This window comes from Gymnoscopelus microlampas, assembly GCF_963454915.1.
Source record: "Gymnoscopelus microlampas genome assembly, chromosome: 21".
NCBI lineage: Eukaryota > Metazoa > Chordata > Actinopteri > Myctophiformes > Myctophidae > Gymnoscopelus > Gymnoscopelus microlampas.
In genome coordinates this window covers 37,024,286-37,043,483 of record NC_139958.1, presented here as the reverse complement: position 1 = coordinate 37,043,483, position 19,198 = coordinate 37,024,286, and the positions used below count along the sequence as shown (strand labels likewise).

At 42.3% G+C, this 19,198-nt stretch overlaps 1 protein-coding gene across 3 annotated transcripts in view; it reads right to left on the bottom strand.

Annotated features, from left to right (window-relative positions):
• Positions 1-1,047: 1,047 nt before the first annotated feature.
• Positions 1,048-19,198, bottom strand: part of sec31a (SEC31 homolog A, COPII coat complex component) — a 31,834-nt gene continuing 13,683 nt past the window's right edge. The window contains exons 15-29 of one of the 3 annotated variants that reach the window (XM_084047337.1): positions 18,026-18,998; positions 15,859-16,037; positions 15,011-15,137; positions 14,467-14,612; positions 13,789-13,962; positions 11,982-12,221; positions 11,204-11,302; positions 10,578-10,686; positions 7,808-8,191; positions 6,810-6,865; positions 5,889-5,960; positions 5,309-5,506; positions 3,901-4,020; positions 3,610-3,681; positions 1,048-2,581 (exon numbers count right to left, since the gene is read on the bottom strand). In XM_084047337.1, coding sequence (XP_083903463.1) covers positions 2,402-2,581; positions 3,610-3,681; positions 3,901-4,020; positions 5,309-5,506; positions 5,889-5,960; positions 6,810-6,865; positions 7,808-8,191; positions 10,578-10,686; positions 11,204-11,302; positions 11,982-12,221; positions 13,789-13,962; positions 14,467-14,612; positions 15,011-15,137; positions 15,859-16,037; positions 18,026-18,998 — 3,129 coding nt within the window. In that variant the 3' untranslated portion in view covers positions 1,048-2,401. The remainder of the gene's footprint in view (positions 2,582-3,609; positions 3,682-3,900; positions 4,021-5,308; positions 5,507-5,888; positions 5,961-6,809; positions 6,866-7,807; positions 8,192-10,577; positions 10,687-11,203; positions 11,303-11,981; positions 12,222-13,788; positions 13,963-14,466; positions 14,613-15,010; positions 15,138-15,858; positions 16,038-18,025; positions 18,999-19,198) is intronic. The other 2 variants (XM_084047338.1, XM_084047339.1) reach the window with 2 other exon arrangements.

The window sequence follows — 19,198 nt, the reverse complement described above, 5'->3', positions numbered from 1 at the left end:
TGAGAGTATACAAATGGAGCCATGTAGGTCCATTTGGTTCCGTTTGTATACTCTCAGAGTATGTGCATTAAAATAAAAAAATCTTTTCCTTTCTAGAAGGAGCTGTGATTTCTGTCACCACAGATGTTCGCTTCAGATCTTCTTCAGTTACCAGGAACACTGGGTTGTTCTTGACTTCCTGAAACAGTACACCGACATGGATATTTGTATATTCAATAAAAATATACACAGTTTTTCATTGGATAACACACTTTACCCTAATTATATTCTTGTAAGGCAGCCATCCTGTTACAATATTGCACACATGACTGTCCAAACATACACGTAACAGAGCTTTTGTAAAAGTGTGATATCTAGTGGCTGAATGTTGTCTAGTCCTTTAGTTACTTGTAATGTAGCAGATCTAGTAATTGGTGTATTTTACAGTTGCACTGCTAAATCCCTTAAACGTGAACCCTAGCGTCCCTATTCTCCATGCAGTAAAGTAAAAGTACCTCAAAGTAAGTACAGTACTTGAGTAAATGTACTTACTTACTTTACATCACTGACAGTAACACAAAGATAATCTATTCCTACCTGAAAAATGCTTAAAACTGCCTTAGAAAATAAATACAATGAGCATCTTTTAAATAAATATCATTTATTGAAAATATTGCGTGTAGTCCATTGAAAACAAAGTGTTCTTTCCTCTGTGAACAGGAGAACAATTCAGACTACAGCCCTGGTCATAGATGGAACAATAACTGAATCCACTCTCCTTTCCTAAAGTAGTTCCCTTGGAATTTGAGTTAATTCATAATTACATAATTACCATGAAGACTGATTGCAAGCATGTGCTTCATGCATGCATACCTCGAAAGCTGTGTGAAACTACAGTCCTTTTGAAATGGCAAGTTCAAAATGCACTTTGCACTGTCAAGATTATCCTGTAAATAAATGCATGAAAACAAATAGTCAAACAGTAAAGAAATAGGAATGCATTGTTTTGCACGAAGATTGCAGACTGGAATGACCTTGCTCTAAAATACTGCATATCGTCTCCTCATACCTCAACCTCTTATGTCCAAAAGTAGTAAAAGTAGCAGATCTACAAGCTCAATACGCCACGCGAACGAGCTTGTAGATCTGCCACTTTTGTGTGACGCTGTAGTAGTATGATTAAGTAGGGCGGCAAAAAAACACAAAAAGTAGACAAATGGAGACAAGAGGTTTCTGCCTGACAGCAACGATATACTGTATAACTGTAGTGATACGGGTCATAAAATTAAGCCGGTACAGAGTACAAGTCTAAGAGGAAATATGAGAATGAAGTGAAGGTAGACGGTATCAGATGAAACCCGAGTACCGCCCTCACGTTTTAATTTGCTCTTAAAAGTTTTAAAAATCTAAACTTAATTAACTTAGACTTAAAGTTAATAATACCATTAAAAGATTGCATCAACAAAAAAAGCGTATAGAACTCCACCGGATCGGTTAAGATCAGGTGGACCAGATTTAGTGTCTGATTCAACTTTGATGGATCGTGTATTTACGATTTATTTTTGATATGTTAAATAGGGCGTAGTAAAGCGGAGTCATGTCGGCTTACTGGCTAGAAACAGAAATCTGATCCTGAAAACATGGCTTGTGTTTAGAGCTATAAACAGAAACTGGCATTGAATGGCACAAGGAGGAATCTATCAGTAATGTAAGACATCTGATCATAATCTACCATGTGAGTCAAATGGAAGTTTGTACGAAATTATCCAATGAATTAAAAAAAATAACAAAAACACAAATAAAAACGACAAACACTTCCCTCAATTAATGTCCGCAAAGGCTTGACAAGTTATTCTCCATGTCGGTCGAGAGTTAAGCCTGACTCACACAACGCTCACCAGTGTCGCGCACCAGAAATAGGCGATCTACAAGCTCGTCACACTGCAGCGCGCTACAAGCTTGTAGATCGCCTATTTTCGGCGGGTGACACCCGCGCGCTAACTAAGCAGAACTCAGGGCTTCAGGAATAGGCTCTATGCACAGCAGCCATATTGGAAAGACATTGGGCCTCTTCTTACTTCCCTCACAGGTGTTACCAATTATACTAATGAAGGCTCTGTTCCATTCTGGTCAGGGTGCTGATATTGTGCATGTTGGCTCACTAGAAACACTCCATTTTGGTTCCCAAATGGCCCCTTATGGTGGGTGTGTAACTGAGAGTGTACACATGGAACCAAATGGACCCGTAAGGGTCCATTTGTACACAGTTATGGGGGTCCCTGAAAATAAGACAACCACTATGCCACACTAAATGGAACAGAGACTTAATTAGTATTATTGGTAACACCTGTAAAGGAAGTACGGAAGGGTCCCAATTCATCCCCAATATGGGTGCTGTGCATAGAGCCTATCTCGGGCCGATTCAGACCCCAAGTCTGTTGGCTTGCGTCAACACCACCTTTAGTACCGGCATGAAGGCTGATATCTCGCTGAAGTTGCTGCTGCTGACTATGTGGGTGTGAATATTGAGGCAGTCTGCGTAGGATCGAGACTCAATACTCTTTGCCATGTTGTGAAGTCCTCCTAAAATGGCTGGGGAGAGCTGGAGAGAGGGGGAAAATAGAGCAGTATAGTGAGAGACCAAGACCTCAAGACATCACAGCACACCTATTGTGATACAGACTTTTCTTTGCAACAGTATCCTATCTATATTGATGATCAGTCTCAAAACCCTATTGATCTCTATCATGCGATGTAGCACTATTACCGTTATAGCCAGGCAGTGTTGATTTCGTCGACTAAAACTATGACGAAAAATGTTCGTCGACTACCTTTTTTCAAAAAGAATTGAGGGACTAGTGGAGAAGAGATCCAGTATAACTAAGACAAGTCATTTTATGTAGATCGGCTATTTTCAGCATGCAACCAAGTTTAAAATCAGGCATTAAGACGCTATAGGCACCGCCAAAATACATTTTAGTAGACCTAATCAACAGTAGATTTAGTCGACTAAAATCTTATGATATTTATTTGACTACAACTAGACTAACAGTAAAACGTTTCAGATGACTAAAACATGACTAAAACTAAATGGAAGTTTATTCAAAAGACTATAAAACTAATTACAAATTTGCTGTCAAAATCAACACTATAGCTAGGGCTGCAACTATCTTCTCAACAATTATTCTACCGATATCGTTTTTTGATGAATCAAGTAAATCGAGGAGCATATTCTTTTCTGGGGTAATCTTTTAAACATGATTATATCAACAAATCTGTGTAAAAGGCTTTGAATTGATTCTTTAAACCAGTGGTTTGTCAAAGTGGGGTCCTTGGGGGGGTTCCAAGGGGTCCCCAGCAAAAGTTGTTAATACAGCATCACTATCATTTTAACCACTTAATCCATATTTTATACGTTGGCTATTCAAAAACAGCAGATATACAAGCTTGTACGTCTGCAATCTTTTAACAATCTTGAAAATCTTTGGAAGATTTTGAACAAATCCTCTCCTGGGGTCCCTAGTGCAAAACATTTTCAGATGAGGGTCTCGCGGGCCAAAATACATATCAATTTGGGGGTCCTTGACGTCAAAACGTTTCGAGAACCATTGCTTTAAAGGAGATACTCACTGTTTGCTCTCGGAGTTTGTCGTAGAGTGATTCCAGTCGTTTGCTGGCGTCGTCCAGCTTCCTCTTAGTTTGCTGAGGGATGAAGACAAACACTGATGAGTACTTCACCCAAAAAAAAAACGTATTTTCAATCAATTAGACACCCCATGAAACCTTGAATTCATGGAGATGTTTTTGTTCAAGTAAATTTTGAATTCCGGACTTTTACTTGTGAGTATTTCTACATTGCAGTATTGATACTTTTACTTAAGTAAAACAAGCGAGTACTTTTTCCCACCACCGCCGACTTACGGGGTCGTTGGCTGCAGCCAAGCACTTGTGGATGAGCCCTTCAAAGGTGGTCTTTAGGACCTGGTGCTCCTCTGGGATGGGCTTCTTGGTGATCTTCTCAGCAGGGATGGACTGCATGGGCTGTGGAACACACACACACACACACACACACACACACACACACACACACACACACACACACACACACACACACACACACACACACACACACACACACACACACACACACACACACACACACACACACACGTTCTCTATCACTCTGGTTCTCAACGTGGGGTCTGGGGGGGACCCCCAGGGGTCCTTTTTGAGGGTCCCCAGCAAAATGAGGAACAATTTAACCACTTTAACCCTGCCCTTCGGAATATTTGGAAATAGCCGCTCTACAAGCTCGCATCGCGCCGTCGCATTGCAAAACGTGTGAGCTTGTAGATCTGCTATTTTCAAAAGATTAAAATTAGAAGTAACAAAAGCATAGAGTGGATATTTTGGAGGGAGGGCGATCTTGAAAATGTATTTACATTTGTTCCTTATCGTTTTGAAAAATCTTTTCTCATGGGAGTTGTGGTGGAATTCTGGATCAATCAGTAATTGATGAGACAATAGGAGTCAGAGACAATATTCTAGGTGGTGATGGTTATGCTTTAATGTACATGATATCATGGGGAGAAGCGTGTTAGACACACAGATCGGTGGTAAGGTAGTTCTGCCAACGAACACGGGGCTCAGACCATAGTTATACCAGCTGCTACACGGACAAGCTGAACCATAACAGATAGGCTGTAACAAAAAAAATATCTATCAGGCCTAGAAGAGACATGTTGGCTCCTACAGGCAAATATCATGTCATATCCTAATGTAGTATATAAGTACTATAAGTGATGGTAAAATATAAAGGTTAGATATAAACAACCATAATAACAATATAGTATAATGTATAATTCTTCTACAGGGTCCCTTTCCAGATAGGGTCTATGCACAGCAGCCATATTGGAAAGAAATTGGGCCTCTTCTTAATGAAGGCTCTGTTCCATTTTGGTCAGGGTGCTCACTAGAAACACTCCATTTTGGTTCCCAAATGGCCCCTTATGGTGGGTGTGTAACTCTGAGAGTGTACAAATGGAACCAAACACTCTCAGAGTTATAGGGGTCCTTGAAAATAAGACAACCACTATGCCACACTAAATGGAACAGAGCCTTAATTAGTATCATAGGTAACACCTGTGAAGGAAGTAAGGAAGGGGCCCAATTCATTCCCAATATGGCTGCTGTGCATAGAGCCTATTGGAGGTTCCACCCGGCCATGTACATAACAATTTGGGGGAGACCCTTGACATGAAAATGTTTGCGAGCCACTGGTTTCAGCGGTTCAACCTTTGTGCATTTCCGTCCATGCGTAGGCGCCTACCTGTATCACATCCCCGATAGGCGCTCCTGGGGCGCCTTCCACACTGGTTGGGGGCATTGCTGAATTCATGGGTGGATGTGGGAGATGGTGCTGTTGCTGCTGCTGCTGCTGCTGCTGCTGCAGGCCTGAGTACGGAGCCTGCATCCCGGGCGGGCCTTGTGCCATGGTCTGGGAGGGTATGGCGGGTACCGGCACAGCCTGGCGATACAGGGATGTGTCACGGTCACGAAATTGCAGTTGACAATTAATTGTCTTACAAATAATTGCGATTAATGATTGAATTGTGTCTTTGGCATTGATTATTGGAATATAAAAATTACAGGGCAGATGAGGCAAATCACTTAAATATGAAAAGAAATGACTAGACAGTGATTGGGACTAATATTCAAAATAAATAATGTACTATTGCCAAAACAGGCCATACATATAATAACGTTATACTTTCAATTTTGGAAATAGCCGATCTGCAAGCTCACAACGCATCCCATCGTGACACGTTGTGAGCTTGACAATTGCGCAACATAATGATGACGATTACGTAATAATTGTGATAATTATTATGATCATGTGCCAGGCCTACCTGAGGTTCGCCTCCCAGGGGGGACATGATGGGTGCAGTGATGGGTGCAGGTGGAGTGTAATTCTGAAGAACCTGTTGAGTGATGAGACAAAATCATATGAACCCTACAGTCATCTGAGGTGTGTGTTGTTTGACATTTTGGGCCACATCGATAAAGGCAATTATAATGACAATGATCTTTATTTATATAGCACCTTTCATACATACAATTCAACTCAAAGTGCTATACACAAAAAAGAAAGATCATAAAAAAGGACATAAAAAGAAGAAATACACTCAGAAAAAAGGGCAGGGGAGCACATAACAAAGCTATCAAATTAATCATTGAGATAAGCAAGGCAAAAATAAATATGTATTAAGATAAGATCATGCTTAAAAATATCTACTGATTCAGCCATTCTGAGTTGACTGGCAGGCTGGGGGCATGACAACTAAAAGCTTCCTCTCCGTGTCACTGCCGGTTGGAACTGTTCAAAGTTCAGTGCCAGAGGATCTCAGCCATCTACCAACTAGGTGTATAGAGATAGAGATACCTGAAATGCATTCCGGTGCATAACTATGAAGTGATTTATAAACAAATCTATTCCAAAAGTGACAGGTAGCCAATGCAGCGATCGTAGGACCGGTGCGAGGACTCGTGCTGCAGCATTCTGTAATTGTGCAATGGCTTTCTTTGGCAGACCAGCTAAAAGGGCGTTACAGTAATCTAACCTACTAGTAATAAAAGCATGCATCAGCCTTTCGGTATCAGCCTGAGAGAGGAACTGCTGCACCGTGGCAATGTTTCTTATAGGTGATAAAAAGTGTTTTTGGAGATATATATAGATAGATACAGATAGATGCGCGCACACACATACAGTCACACACACATTTATAAGAGTCTCGAAAGCTAGGGTTTAATATGGTCTGGCTCAGACTAACCTTCTTCTTTGGTGCTCTGTTCAAGGCAGGAGGGTCATTCCAGCCATTCTGTGGGCCTGCGGAAAGAAAAACAATCCTAAGTATTTATTCATTCAAGTAAGTAAGTAAGGGATAACTTACTTACTTACTATACTAGATCATATGGATTGGATCGCAACGCTCACTAGTTAAAACTAGACCAGACCGTATATGGGTGTACTATTTTTATTCAGAATAAAAACAGCAACAACAAAAAAAATCTGTTTTGAATAAAAACAGCTATAGGCTCAAATGAGGGCATTTCAGGTAACTCTTAAGACTCCTATTGAACTCTTCATTGTGAAATTACGGTTCTCAGGTATTCAGTGTAATGGAACAAACTTGTTTCTTTAAATTCACTTTTTGGGAAGAGGCTATTCTCAGGATCAGAACATCTATAGGTTATGACACTGTAGTCCATTGGTCCGGGGACCCCCAGGGATCCTTAGGGGGGTTCCGGGGGGTTAAGACCTGTGTAATCTGTGTAATTTTTAGATTTCTTTGGCGATTCAAAAATAGCAGATATACTAGCTCATAGCACGGCACGAGTGCCGCACTAAGCTTGTAGATCTGCTATTTTCAAAAAATATATTTTTTAAAGCGAACATTTTTAACTCAAATCTTTGCTTCTGGGGGGTCCCTGGAACATCATGGTTTTGATATGGGGGTCCGCAGCCAAATACATATCATTTTGGGGGTCCTTGACATGAAAAACGTTTGAGAACCACTGATATTATAGCAACATTTAGAAGACATTTGTAGAACCCCCAGAAGTAAGGATTTGAGTTACAAATGTTCGCTTTAAAAATAGATTTGACCAAACTTTCCACGATTTAAAAAAAAAGCAGATCTGAGCTTGTAGATCTGCTACTTTTGAATGGCCAAAGAAAATCTAGAAATGTCAGATTCTTTCCCGGTCTAAATGGGTTAAGCAAGGAGAGTGTGACCTGTTCTCTGAGAGGCCTGAGGCCCGTGTATACCTGAGGCTCCGCACGGAGGAAGAGGAGGCATGTACGTTGCGGTGGGCGATCCGGGCCCGCCGTGTTGAAAAGACGCTCCGGACGAGGACAGAGGAGCAGGAGGATAGGAAGGAGAAGAAGACGAGATCGGAAGGACAGGAGGAGGGTGCGAGGAAGGAGCAGAGGAGGAGAAAGGCGGAGGAGGAGGTCCAGGATAGTACGGAGGCACAGGAGGCTGCGAGTACTGAGACAGAAAGCCCGGGGGCTGCGGGAGGAGTGGAGAGAAGGGCATGGCGGGAGAAGAAGAAGAAGAGACAGCCTGGGCAGAGAGCGGAACGTATTGGAGAGGCTGATAGATATGTGGGCCCCCGTCTCTGGGCGGAAGCTGGCCGACCTGGGGGTAGGCTGAGGTGCACACAAAGATAACAGTTGTCCGTTAAAAGTTGAGAGTGAGTGATTTTGTTTTTGTTCAAAATAAGTGTTAAAAGGGATAGTTCACCAGCAAAATGACTTTTCTTTCTATCAATTAGTCACCCCATGGAGACTTGAATTTGTGGATATTTTTTTGTTTTTGTTCCTAAGCCAATTATTTGATGACCGGCGGTGGTTCCGGTAGGAGACAGAAAGAGTCTCCTTTGTGTCTCCTACCGGAACCGCTGCCTACCGGTCCGCTGGTCATCAAATTATTGGCTTAGGAATGCGACAAAAAAATAAATAATTGGGGTGAACTATCCCTTTAAATAGCTCTATATCGTGATAATAATCATTACTATAGAGTGTTTGTTCAGTAACTGGAGTCTCGCCGTCTCTCCAGCTCTTTAATACCAAAATACGGCATACCAATGTATTTTCTGTTTATTATTATTGTAGTATTATTTGTACCCCCTGTTACTGAACAATGATTAATATCAATGAGCAATGATTACTAACACAATAAAGAACTTTAACTTTTTAACAAAAAACTTTTGTTTTAACCAAAACAATATCACTTATAGCACATTTAAGCCTGATTTATAAATGTACTTAGCTGTGTGCCGGTGCCGAGTGCTGAAAATAGCCGATCTACAAGTGCTGCGACGCATTTGTGACCTTGTAAATTATTTTCAGAGCGGGACCTCGGCACCGGGCACGCAACTAAGTATAAATCAAGCATCGTTGACAGTCGTAATTCATGCTGAGATCTGGTCCATGAAAAGAAAGGTTTCATGCATTTGTTATAAAAAAGATTCAACAGGCAACAAGGCAAACATGCAGAAAACTAGATATCTAATGCATAAAACTAGATATAATCAAGCATTGTTGACATTCGTAATTCATGCTGAGATCTGGTCCATGAAAAGAAAGGTTTCATGCATTTGTTATAAAAAGATTCAACAGGCAACAAGGCAAACATGCAGAAAACTAGATAACATCCATGCTCATCTCGTGTTAGAGAAACTAAAACAATTCCTCTTTAGAAGAGACACATTCCAACTACTAACAAACTCAGCATCGTAGGATCAAAGGATTAGGATCAGAGGCAAACATTCTCTCTCAAAAAGGAAAATGTTTGACGTTTTGTAACGGAGAAAAGAGCGACGGGGGGGATAACAGTTTGTTTGACCAGGAGAGCAGTTTTACTCCGTCTTTCTTCAATGGAGGGACAAGGAACACGACTAAAAGTACCGTAGTCTCCTCTGATTCTATAGAAGGTTCAGTGTGACTTAGGGATGTGCCAAAATGTACAAATCGCCAAACGTTTCACATGATGAAAAATAAAGCATGGGGTGTAGTGTAATTCGATTTTCCGACGTCGGAAGGCCTTATTGGCCTTTACCTGGACCGGTCTGGTGTACAAGATGAAACCGGTTTGAGTTTACAGTATTGAGTTTACATTACGTCATTACAAAGCGGATACACCGGCAAGTGGCAAGAAAAAACGTAGCCTGCAACAGCAACCTATGCCGACGGCGTCACATTAACTTTCCGACGGCACTAATAAGCAATATGCAGTGGTGTAAAGTAACTAATTACATTTACTTGAGTACAATTTGGAGGCATTTTTACTTTACTGGAGTATTTACATTTTTCAGTACTTTTACTTCTACTAAACTACTAGCCTGGCATTGGCCAAACTGATAACGTGGATTCACTCTCACGTTCCTCCCCGGTATCAGTCTGGACTTTGGCCCATAGGGAGCGAGTATGAGAAATCTGATTTTTCCAGACTGATACCGGGGAGGAACGTGAGAGTGAATCCACGTTATCAGTCTGGCCAATGCCAGGCTACTACACTACATCTCGGAGGCAAATATTGTACTTTTACTCCACTACAATTATTTGACAACTTTAGTTACAAGTTACTTTTTGTAGATTTTGATTATTATTACAAAACATGCATTACCCACTTTAGCCCTATATACATTTCGGCCATTTGAAAATAGCCGGTCTACAAACTCACAATGCTTGTGGATCTGCTATTTTTAAAGGATTTTTATACTTTTGAAAACTTGTGAAATGGGTAATTCTGCGGAATGAGTACTTTCTACTTTCGGTACTTTTAAGTACATTTTGATGCCAATAGAGTATTTCTACATTGCAGTATCGATACTTTTACTTGAGTAAAAAATGTGAGTACTTTTTCCACCACTGGCAATATGACAATATGATTAACGTCATTACGTTTGTTCACAAACAGAGCCGTGCACCAGCCTCGGGAAACTGACGATCACGTAGCGTCTGCACTGTGTGGAGGGGAGGGGGGAGGGGGGGGGGGTCTGTAAAGAAACTCTGCTTTCTGTGCGACACTTACGCTGGTACTGGTGAGAGTACATGTATTGAGGGGCGGTGGAGGAGGAGGGGGGAGGTGCGGCCGCTCCTGCGGGGGCTGGCATTCCGTACATGGGGCTTGAGGGCTCCGCCTGCAAGAACACACAGGAGACAACACCTTTTTTTTTAAATATATTAACGTCATATCATCAATAAAATCTTTGTGTTTTGCCAATGATTTCGGGGGCTAACTTGCCCATATCCTAACCAGTGGGGCGGGCCCACAGGTAGGGAATGATCGCGGCTCGCCACCAAATCTCTTTGCTGGAAAATAGGCGATGCGTAAGCTCACAACTGTTTTTGCTAGGATTCAAGTGAGTCACACTGAACACGATCAGGGTTGCCACCTTATTATAATTTCCCCGCAAGATTTGATTTGAAAATAGCCGATCTACAAGCTCACAACGCGTCGCATCATGAGCTTGTAGATCTGGCAACACCGAACACTATAACTATAACTCTGCTTCATCCACTTCAGTTCGATTTTTGAAACGACATATTTTTATGGTTACGGTTACAGTCATCGTGCTCAGTGTGAAAGGCACTTTAAGTGGAGTGTTTGTGTGGAGGGGAGGGGAGGAGAGGAGGGGAGGGGAGGGGGGCATATACCTGTGGGTCTGGGCCCGTGCCTACTTGAGGAGGGGGGGCACTAGGGAGGGCTGTTGGGGTTTGGTTACTCCAGGAGGTAACGGTGGCGGTAGAACTGACCTGAAGTACACACACACACACACACACACACACACGTTGGGGTGCAACAGTTAATCCAACCATTTGATAGAATCGAATATAATAGGGGGAAAAAACTCTCCAAGTGTGTCTGTGTGTTTTATAAACATTTATCCAATTGACTCTATGCACAGCAGCCATATTATCACTTCCTTCACAGGTGTTACTAATGATACTAATGAAGGCTCTGTTCCATTTAGTGTAGCACAGTGGTTTCCACGACCCCCATAACTCTGAGAGTGTACAAATGGAACCAAATGGACCCGTTCCATTTGTACACTCTCAGAGTTACACACCCGTAAGGGGCCTTTTGGAAGCCCATGAGGGTCCCTGGACCCCAACTTTAGGCCCATTGGTGTAGCAGAGTGTTTTCAGTGAGCCAACATGCACAATATCAGCACCCTGACTCTGTTTGACCAGAATGGAACAGAGCCTTCATTAGTATCATTGTCAACACCTGTGAATGTCTTCACAATATGACTGCTGTGCATAGACCCTATTTATAGCTTGCGACTAAATGATAACCAACACCGGATTCACCGGAAACACAGGGTCATTTTTTCCCATTTCCTGCAAAGTAAACGGGTTTTTGGACAATACAGGGTTTTCGCCCGACAGCAACAACGACGTGTTGGTGAGAGAGAGGTTTGGGGGAACGTACTGGCTGGTAATACTGAGGTGGCACTGGGGTGGAGGCAGGAACAGCCATGGGTACCGGGGCTGCAGGAGGCTGGGGCACCATGGCCTGAGGTTGGCCTGGGTTGAAGGCAGCAGCAGCAGGAAGGGCAGAAGGAGGCTGGGTCGGAGCACTCTGGGGCTGGGCAGCTGGGGCTACCGGAGCTGCTGCCTGTTGTTGCCCCAGAGCCCGGCTCAGACGCTCGCGAAGCTGCTGTACAGCCACCTAGTGGAGGGGAGAGGAAAATAATCAAAATATAACTGCAATTGGACTGCATTTTTTTTATTTCAAGGACCCCAGTTTGGTATGCATTAGACCACGGACCCCCGTAATTCTGAGAGTGCACAAATGTTCACAGACCGGTAAAGGCTGTGACACAGCTGCAGCTGTTGTAAACAATGAGATGCTTTCAGTGTGTCAGCCCTGTAAGGCTCCATTTGGTTCCTAACTAACCATTACTTAGCTGGGGACCCCCTGGAACCGCCTCAAGGACCCATGGGGGTCCCCAGACCCTCTGAGAACCGCTGGTTTATACTTATGCCTACTGTACACTAATAGAGAAGTGATTTTCATTCAGTACCACCTTTCCCTGTTTTCTGATTCCAAGTACCCTTTACCAGACTACAACATTTTGGTTAGAAAACCATAGCTAGGATATGATGCTATGAATTAATGAATGATTAACCCCCTTCTTAAAGAATATAACATTAAAAATAAGACATGAAGTGAAGGAGTTGCAGTTGCAATGAATGCCTCCAGAGAAAATGTATTTATTCATTGCATTTCAGTCAGTTCATTTCTTATGTCAATATGTATTACTTTCTATTAAATGACAGTTTTGCAAGTTTTTTTAATTTAATTTAGTTTAACGCTTTACAGATCAGCAGGTCCACACAAAGTTTGTCAATGTGTTATGCTTAAACATAACAGTAAAATATTCTTTTTCCATTTTCCATTCTTTCTCACATACTTCTTGTAGTACCACTGTGTACCACTGGGAGGAGACATACACCCATTTATGAAAACACTGACTGCACTAGAAGTTTTGAATAGATAGTGCAAAGACTAAAATGTAACACAACATCACCTCTGCCATAAACTAGAATACTTTGAAAAGGGTTTGAAATCTGACACCCTCTCATATTTAAAGGCAATTTGTCATAGTACAGACATTTTGCATAGAGCAGATGATGTCAAATTATGTGAATTTAACAAATGCAGTTACTTCTGGCACTGCCAGAAGCCTTTCTCAGCTCATAAGCAAAATTATTATTCGCCAAATAAACTATATATAACAATTGACTGCCTGCAAACGGACGTGGATCACTTTAGATCGAGATACGCCCGCAACTCTAGCACAACTCTCGTGATTTTATGCCTACATTGAAAACGTGTCTGCCACAGTGAAATCCCTTTAACCCATTAAGACCTGGGACGCATCTATTTTACACTTTGGCTATTCAAAAATAGCAGATTTACAAGCTCATAGGATCTTGTAGATCTGCTATTTTTTTTTTATCGAGAAAATTCGTGCAAATCTTTGAATATATATATTTTTAAAGCGAACATTTGTAACTCAAATCCTTGCTTCTGGGGGTTCCCTGGAACAAAACATTTTGAGATGGGGGTCCGCGTCCAAATACATATACATTTTGGGGGTCATTGATATTAAAACGTTTGAAAACCACTGACATAGCAACATACGTTTTTTTCAAAAAACTGTTACAGAGGAGGATAAATCACGTTATTTGGACTTTGTTAGCAGCAACAACACGAGCGACGGCTTGCGTACCTGGTCAGAGTTTTCAGGCAGGTAGGCGATGGCGGTGGTCAGGCTGCCCTGAGAGGCCAGTAAGCTGGCGTAGCGGCTCAGCGTGTCCCCCAGCGGCGTCCCCATGGCAGAGGAGCAGGAGCCCTGGGTCCGCTCTACCGCACGCCGCAGCACCTCCACCTTCTCAACCAGCTCCTGCAAAAGAGCACAGGTGTGCTTCATTAGCTTGACAACCAAACAAACAAACAAAAACACAAGCAAATGCCATAATTACACAGAAACATGCTGGGTCTGTTTACTTGGGCACCGTGCTTTGTTTTCCCTCTACACCCAAATGAATGTGTCTATTATGACATGCACGGAATATTATGGATGCTAGGGTTCATGTGGTTAAAATTTGACAGAAGCACATGGACTGAAGCAGTGGTTCTCACACTTTTCCATGTCAAGGACCCCCAAATATATATATATATATATATATATATATATCTGTCCACGGACCCCCATCTGAAAATATGTTGTGCCGGAGAACCCCATACAAGATTATTGTTGTTAAAATGTTTAATTAACAGATAAACAAGCTCAAAAGTGGTTACACCGATTTTGATGCTGTATTAACAAATTCTGCTGGGGACCCCCTGGAACCCCTGCACCCGCCCCAAGGACCCCTGGCGGTCCCCAGGGGTCTATGGCACACACCTGGAGAGAAAGCGGGCAGTGTCCGTTCTGTGCTCTGGTCCAGCAGGACACCAGTTTCTCCACGTTGCCGGCGCAGATGTAGCACAGACAGGCTTGGATCTGCAGCTGGCTGTCTGCTGCCGTCTCTAGCCTTCCACCGAGAACGTCTAAGTTGAAGAGACAGACACATTATACAAGCATAGTGACAAGGAGCAAGTCGTTGCTGTGTTAAACAACGTCATGGTATTGTTTTGTTTTTTTACCCATTAAAACCGGGAGAGCATCTGTGTCGTTTTAGATTTTTTTTTGCGTCGGCTATTCAAAAATAGAAGATATACAAGCTCACAGCGCATCGCTTCGTGCCGCGCTGCAAGCTTGTACATCTGCTATTTTTTATTTTTATTTTTTAAGCAGGAACTTATACTATATACTTAGTAGTATACTTAGTATACTACGTTAGTTCCTTCGATCCAAAGACGGGAACACAATCAATTGATCAATCATTAGAATAAACCAGTGGTCAGATGGGTGGGCCAATCGGAATAGGTTATATTAGTGTACTAACTGCAGAGGGTGCAGAATTCGTCCGGGTGAGAGTAGGTCATGACAGCAGCCAGAGCCTCCTTCCAGCTCCTCAGGTCACATGTCTGTAGGATGTCGTTCCAGTCTTTCAACACCACCGCACTGATCAGCTGCAAGACAGTCATATGATAGAATATGATTACATTTCTCTGTATATTTTCATAGTAACTGCCATTAGTTAATAGAGTTGTATCGGTATCGGCGAGTATGTCAGTCTATGCCATTCCGATACCGCGTAATTCATCACATGATGATATGTCATTTACAGTCGTCAATTATTTTGTATTTTGAATGCTTCCTTCAGTTGATGTTGCACTACTGTTTTATACTCTTACTGTACTATTTACATTATTATTACTTGTAGCTGCACGTGTGTATTTATTTATTTATTCCTAGATCAGTGGTTCTCAAACTTGTAATTTCAAGGACCCCCATAACTCTGAGAGTATCAATCGATAAGCATTTTATGGGTATCGGAATCGGTATCGCAAACATGGGGTCCTTAATCCTTAAGACCGGAAACGCATCAGTGTCATTTTAGATTTCTTTGGCTATTCAAAAATAGCAGATCTATAAGCTTATAGTGCCTATTTTTGAACATATTTTTTAAGCAAACATGTGTGACTCAAATCTTTGCTTCTGGGTGGTCCCTGGAACAAAATATTTTGACACGGCCAAATGCATATCATTTTGGGTGGTCCTTGACATGAAAAAGTTTGAGAGACACACGTTTTTTTTTCAAAAACTGTTTAGCAAACATTTGTAGAATCGGCCTCGGGTCTTACAGGGTTAAAATAAGGTTTGAGAACCACTGCTCTATTGTCACGTCACCTTGGTCAGTTTACTGGTGGTCTTGGTGAAGTACTTCCTCTGTGTCTTCTCCAGCAACTCTGTGCCTCCTGCTATGGCCAGGATGATGCTGTCTGCCATGCGGTTGTCATGGAGACACAGCTCAACAGCTCCCGCAAAGTCTCCGGTTAGCAAGGCCTGCGTGATGAGTCCGTCCACATCTGCATGGGAAACACATTCATTATCGTCCACATCTGCATGGGAAACACATTCATTATCATCCACATCTGCATGGGAAACACATTCATTATCATCCACATCTGCATGGGAAACACATTCATTATCATCCACATCTGCATGGGAAACACATTCATTATCATCCACATCTGCATGGGAAACACATTCATTATCATCCACATCTGCATGGGAAACGCATTCAGTATCATCCACATCTGCATGGGAAACATATTCATTATCATCCACATCTGCATGGGAAACACATTCATTATCATCCACATCTGCACCAAAACACATTCATTATCATCCACATGTGCATTGGAAACATTCATTATCATCCACATCTGCATGGGAAACACATTCCAATAGCAATATTTTCAGCAAAGAGATTTGGTGTAAGTTGTTATTATGCCTGATTTATACAATACATTTACATGATTTAAACGAAAATAGCAGCTGTATTATACATCTGTTATTTTCAGATTGTGAGACGTTCGTATGACGGAACATACATTAAGAATTGGTCTGTCTATTTATTTGGTAGCAACTTTACAGGACAATGGCTGCACAGAATGACTTGAAACTTTCAAGAAGGAAGGACAGTGGTCTCTAGATTACCCAAGTACAAGTTGTTGTTTTTGATTCAAATACTGTTGTTTTGGTCAATGTAATGAATAACTTAAGACGAATTGGGACATAATAGGACATAATTATTTTCAGCTTTTCAGAATATAAACACAGTAATGCGCATGACATGCACGTGGATGGAGAAAGCATTGATTGCAATAGGGAATGACACCTCGCAAACAGCACAGCTCTGGGACTTGTCCAGAGTCAAGTCCCAGTCATAGAACACAACAGTGTTCTATGACTTCCAGGATATGAGCTATATTTGTTTTGGCAAGATTGACCGCACTTGTAAATAGGTGAAATTTACGGTCTTGGAATTTCCGTAAGCTATGTTGACCATAAGAAAAATAATAATAATAATTATGCCAGCATTTTCCTTTAAAGTAAGGGTAAAGAAAAAGCCTTTCCTAGGCTATACCGTTAGATCATAAAGGTACAGATAAAGCCTTTTCCCCACTGCCAGTGACTTCCCCACTGACCAGACGCACAGTGGCGTCAAGTCGAGTTACGGGGGAAGCATTTCTTTTGTTTCAATCAATGCCCTAGCATACTTTCTCATTGCCTTTAAGTTTTGATTGTAAAACTTTATACAGGTATTCATGCTTTGGAGATATGCAAGAGTGCAATGAATTACCAGGATTTTCACAGGTAAGCTTCAAGAAGACATTATCCAAACAAAAAGCTAATTTGGAGAAGAATTTGCCTGTGAACATGTTCTGGTGACAGCTTCTGTTGAGAATGACACCTTCTCTTCACCGAATATACTGTAGCCGATCTGTAAGCTCACGACATGCTCCTGTAGATTTGGAATTTTGGCAGAATGTTTGCCCCAGAATATGAATGCTATCATTAATGTGGTTAAGTCCATTGAGAAGATGCAGCAGAGTAGTAAATATCTCAGCGCTAATGCTCATCGTGGTTGTGCTGTGCACAATTATACATTATGGGAATCAACACTTTAACCCATTAAGACCTGGGACGAATCTGTGTCATTTTTTGATTTGAGCTAAAAAAATATATTATTTTACACCTTGGCTATTCAAAAAAATAGCAGATATACAAGCTTGGTGCCGTCACCCCCGTGCAAGAAAAATGTGTGCAAATCTTTGAATATATACGTTTTAAAGCGAACATTTGTAACTCAAATCTTTGCTTCTGGGGGTCCCTGGAACAACATATTTCGAGATGGGGGTCCGCTGCCAAATACATATACATTTTGGGGTCCTTGACATGGGCCTTAATGGGTTAATAAGTTCTGGGTTGAAAAACAGCGTACCTATCCTTTAATATCTACATCAGAAAATTTCGTACATTTTTATGAATCGTCTAAAACGACTGTTACCTTGGTTGATGCGGAGAGGGGTGGTCAATTCTGTAGTGGCTGGGGCTCGAACCTCAACAGGTTCCTCAACCAAGGCTGGAACCTCAAAAGGTTCCTCAACCAAGTCCGGAATCATAGCAGGTTCTTCAGTCAAGACTGGAACCATGGCAGGTTCCTCAGTCAAGACAGGAACCATAGCAGGTTCCTCAGTCAAGACAGGAACAATAGCAGGTTCCTCAGTCAAGACAGGAACCATAGCAGGTTCCTCAGTCAAGACAGGAACCATAGCAGGTTCCTCAGTCAAGACAGGAACCATAGCAGGTTCCTCAACCAAGGCTGGAACCTCAACAGGCTCCACAGTTAAGGCTGGAACCATAATAGGTTCCTGAGTCAAGAATGGAACCTCAGCAAAGGCTGGGAACTCAGCAGATCCCTCAATGAGGTCTGGGAACACAGCAGATCCCTCAATCAGGCCTGGGAAACCAGTAGATCCCTCAATCAGGGCTGGGAAAGCAGCAGAGCCCTCAACCAGGGCTGGGAAATCAGCAGATCCCTCAATCAGGGCTGGGAAATCAGCAGATCCCTCAATCAGGGCTGGGAAACCAGTAGATCCCTCAATCAGGGCTGGGAAAGCAGCAGAGCCCTCAACCAGGGCTGGGAAATCAGCAGATCCCTCAATCAGGGCTGGGAAATCAGCAGATCCCTGAATCAGGGCTGGGAAATCAGCAGATCCCTCAATCAGGGCTGGGAAAGCAGCAGATCCCCCAAACAGGTCTGGTATCTCAGCAGATCCTTCAAACAGGGATGGGACCTGAACCAAGGCCGGAACCTCAGCTGTTCCCTCAACCAGGGCTGGTATCTCGGCAGGTTCTTCTTCCAGGGCTGGTATCTCAGGAAGTTCTTCCACCGGGGCTGGTATCACAGCAGGTTCTTCCACCAGGGCTGGGGGCGCCTCTGCACTGCTGGGCTCCTCTACTACTGATGCAATCGCTTCCTGAAACACCACAGAAACAAAAGAACAAACCCATTGCAATTATGATGTTTTTGGAGCAACTTTTTTTTTTTTTTTTTTATCCCACGATTTTGTAACCCTACTTTTTACACCCAGTGCCAATTGTCTATGTAATCCTGGGCACTACCTTCCCTCTGTCAACCAAGGGAGGCCAGTATTGGAGCAACTATTGAAGATATTTG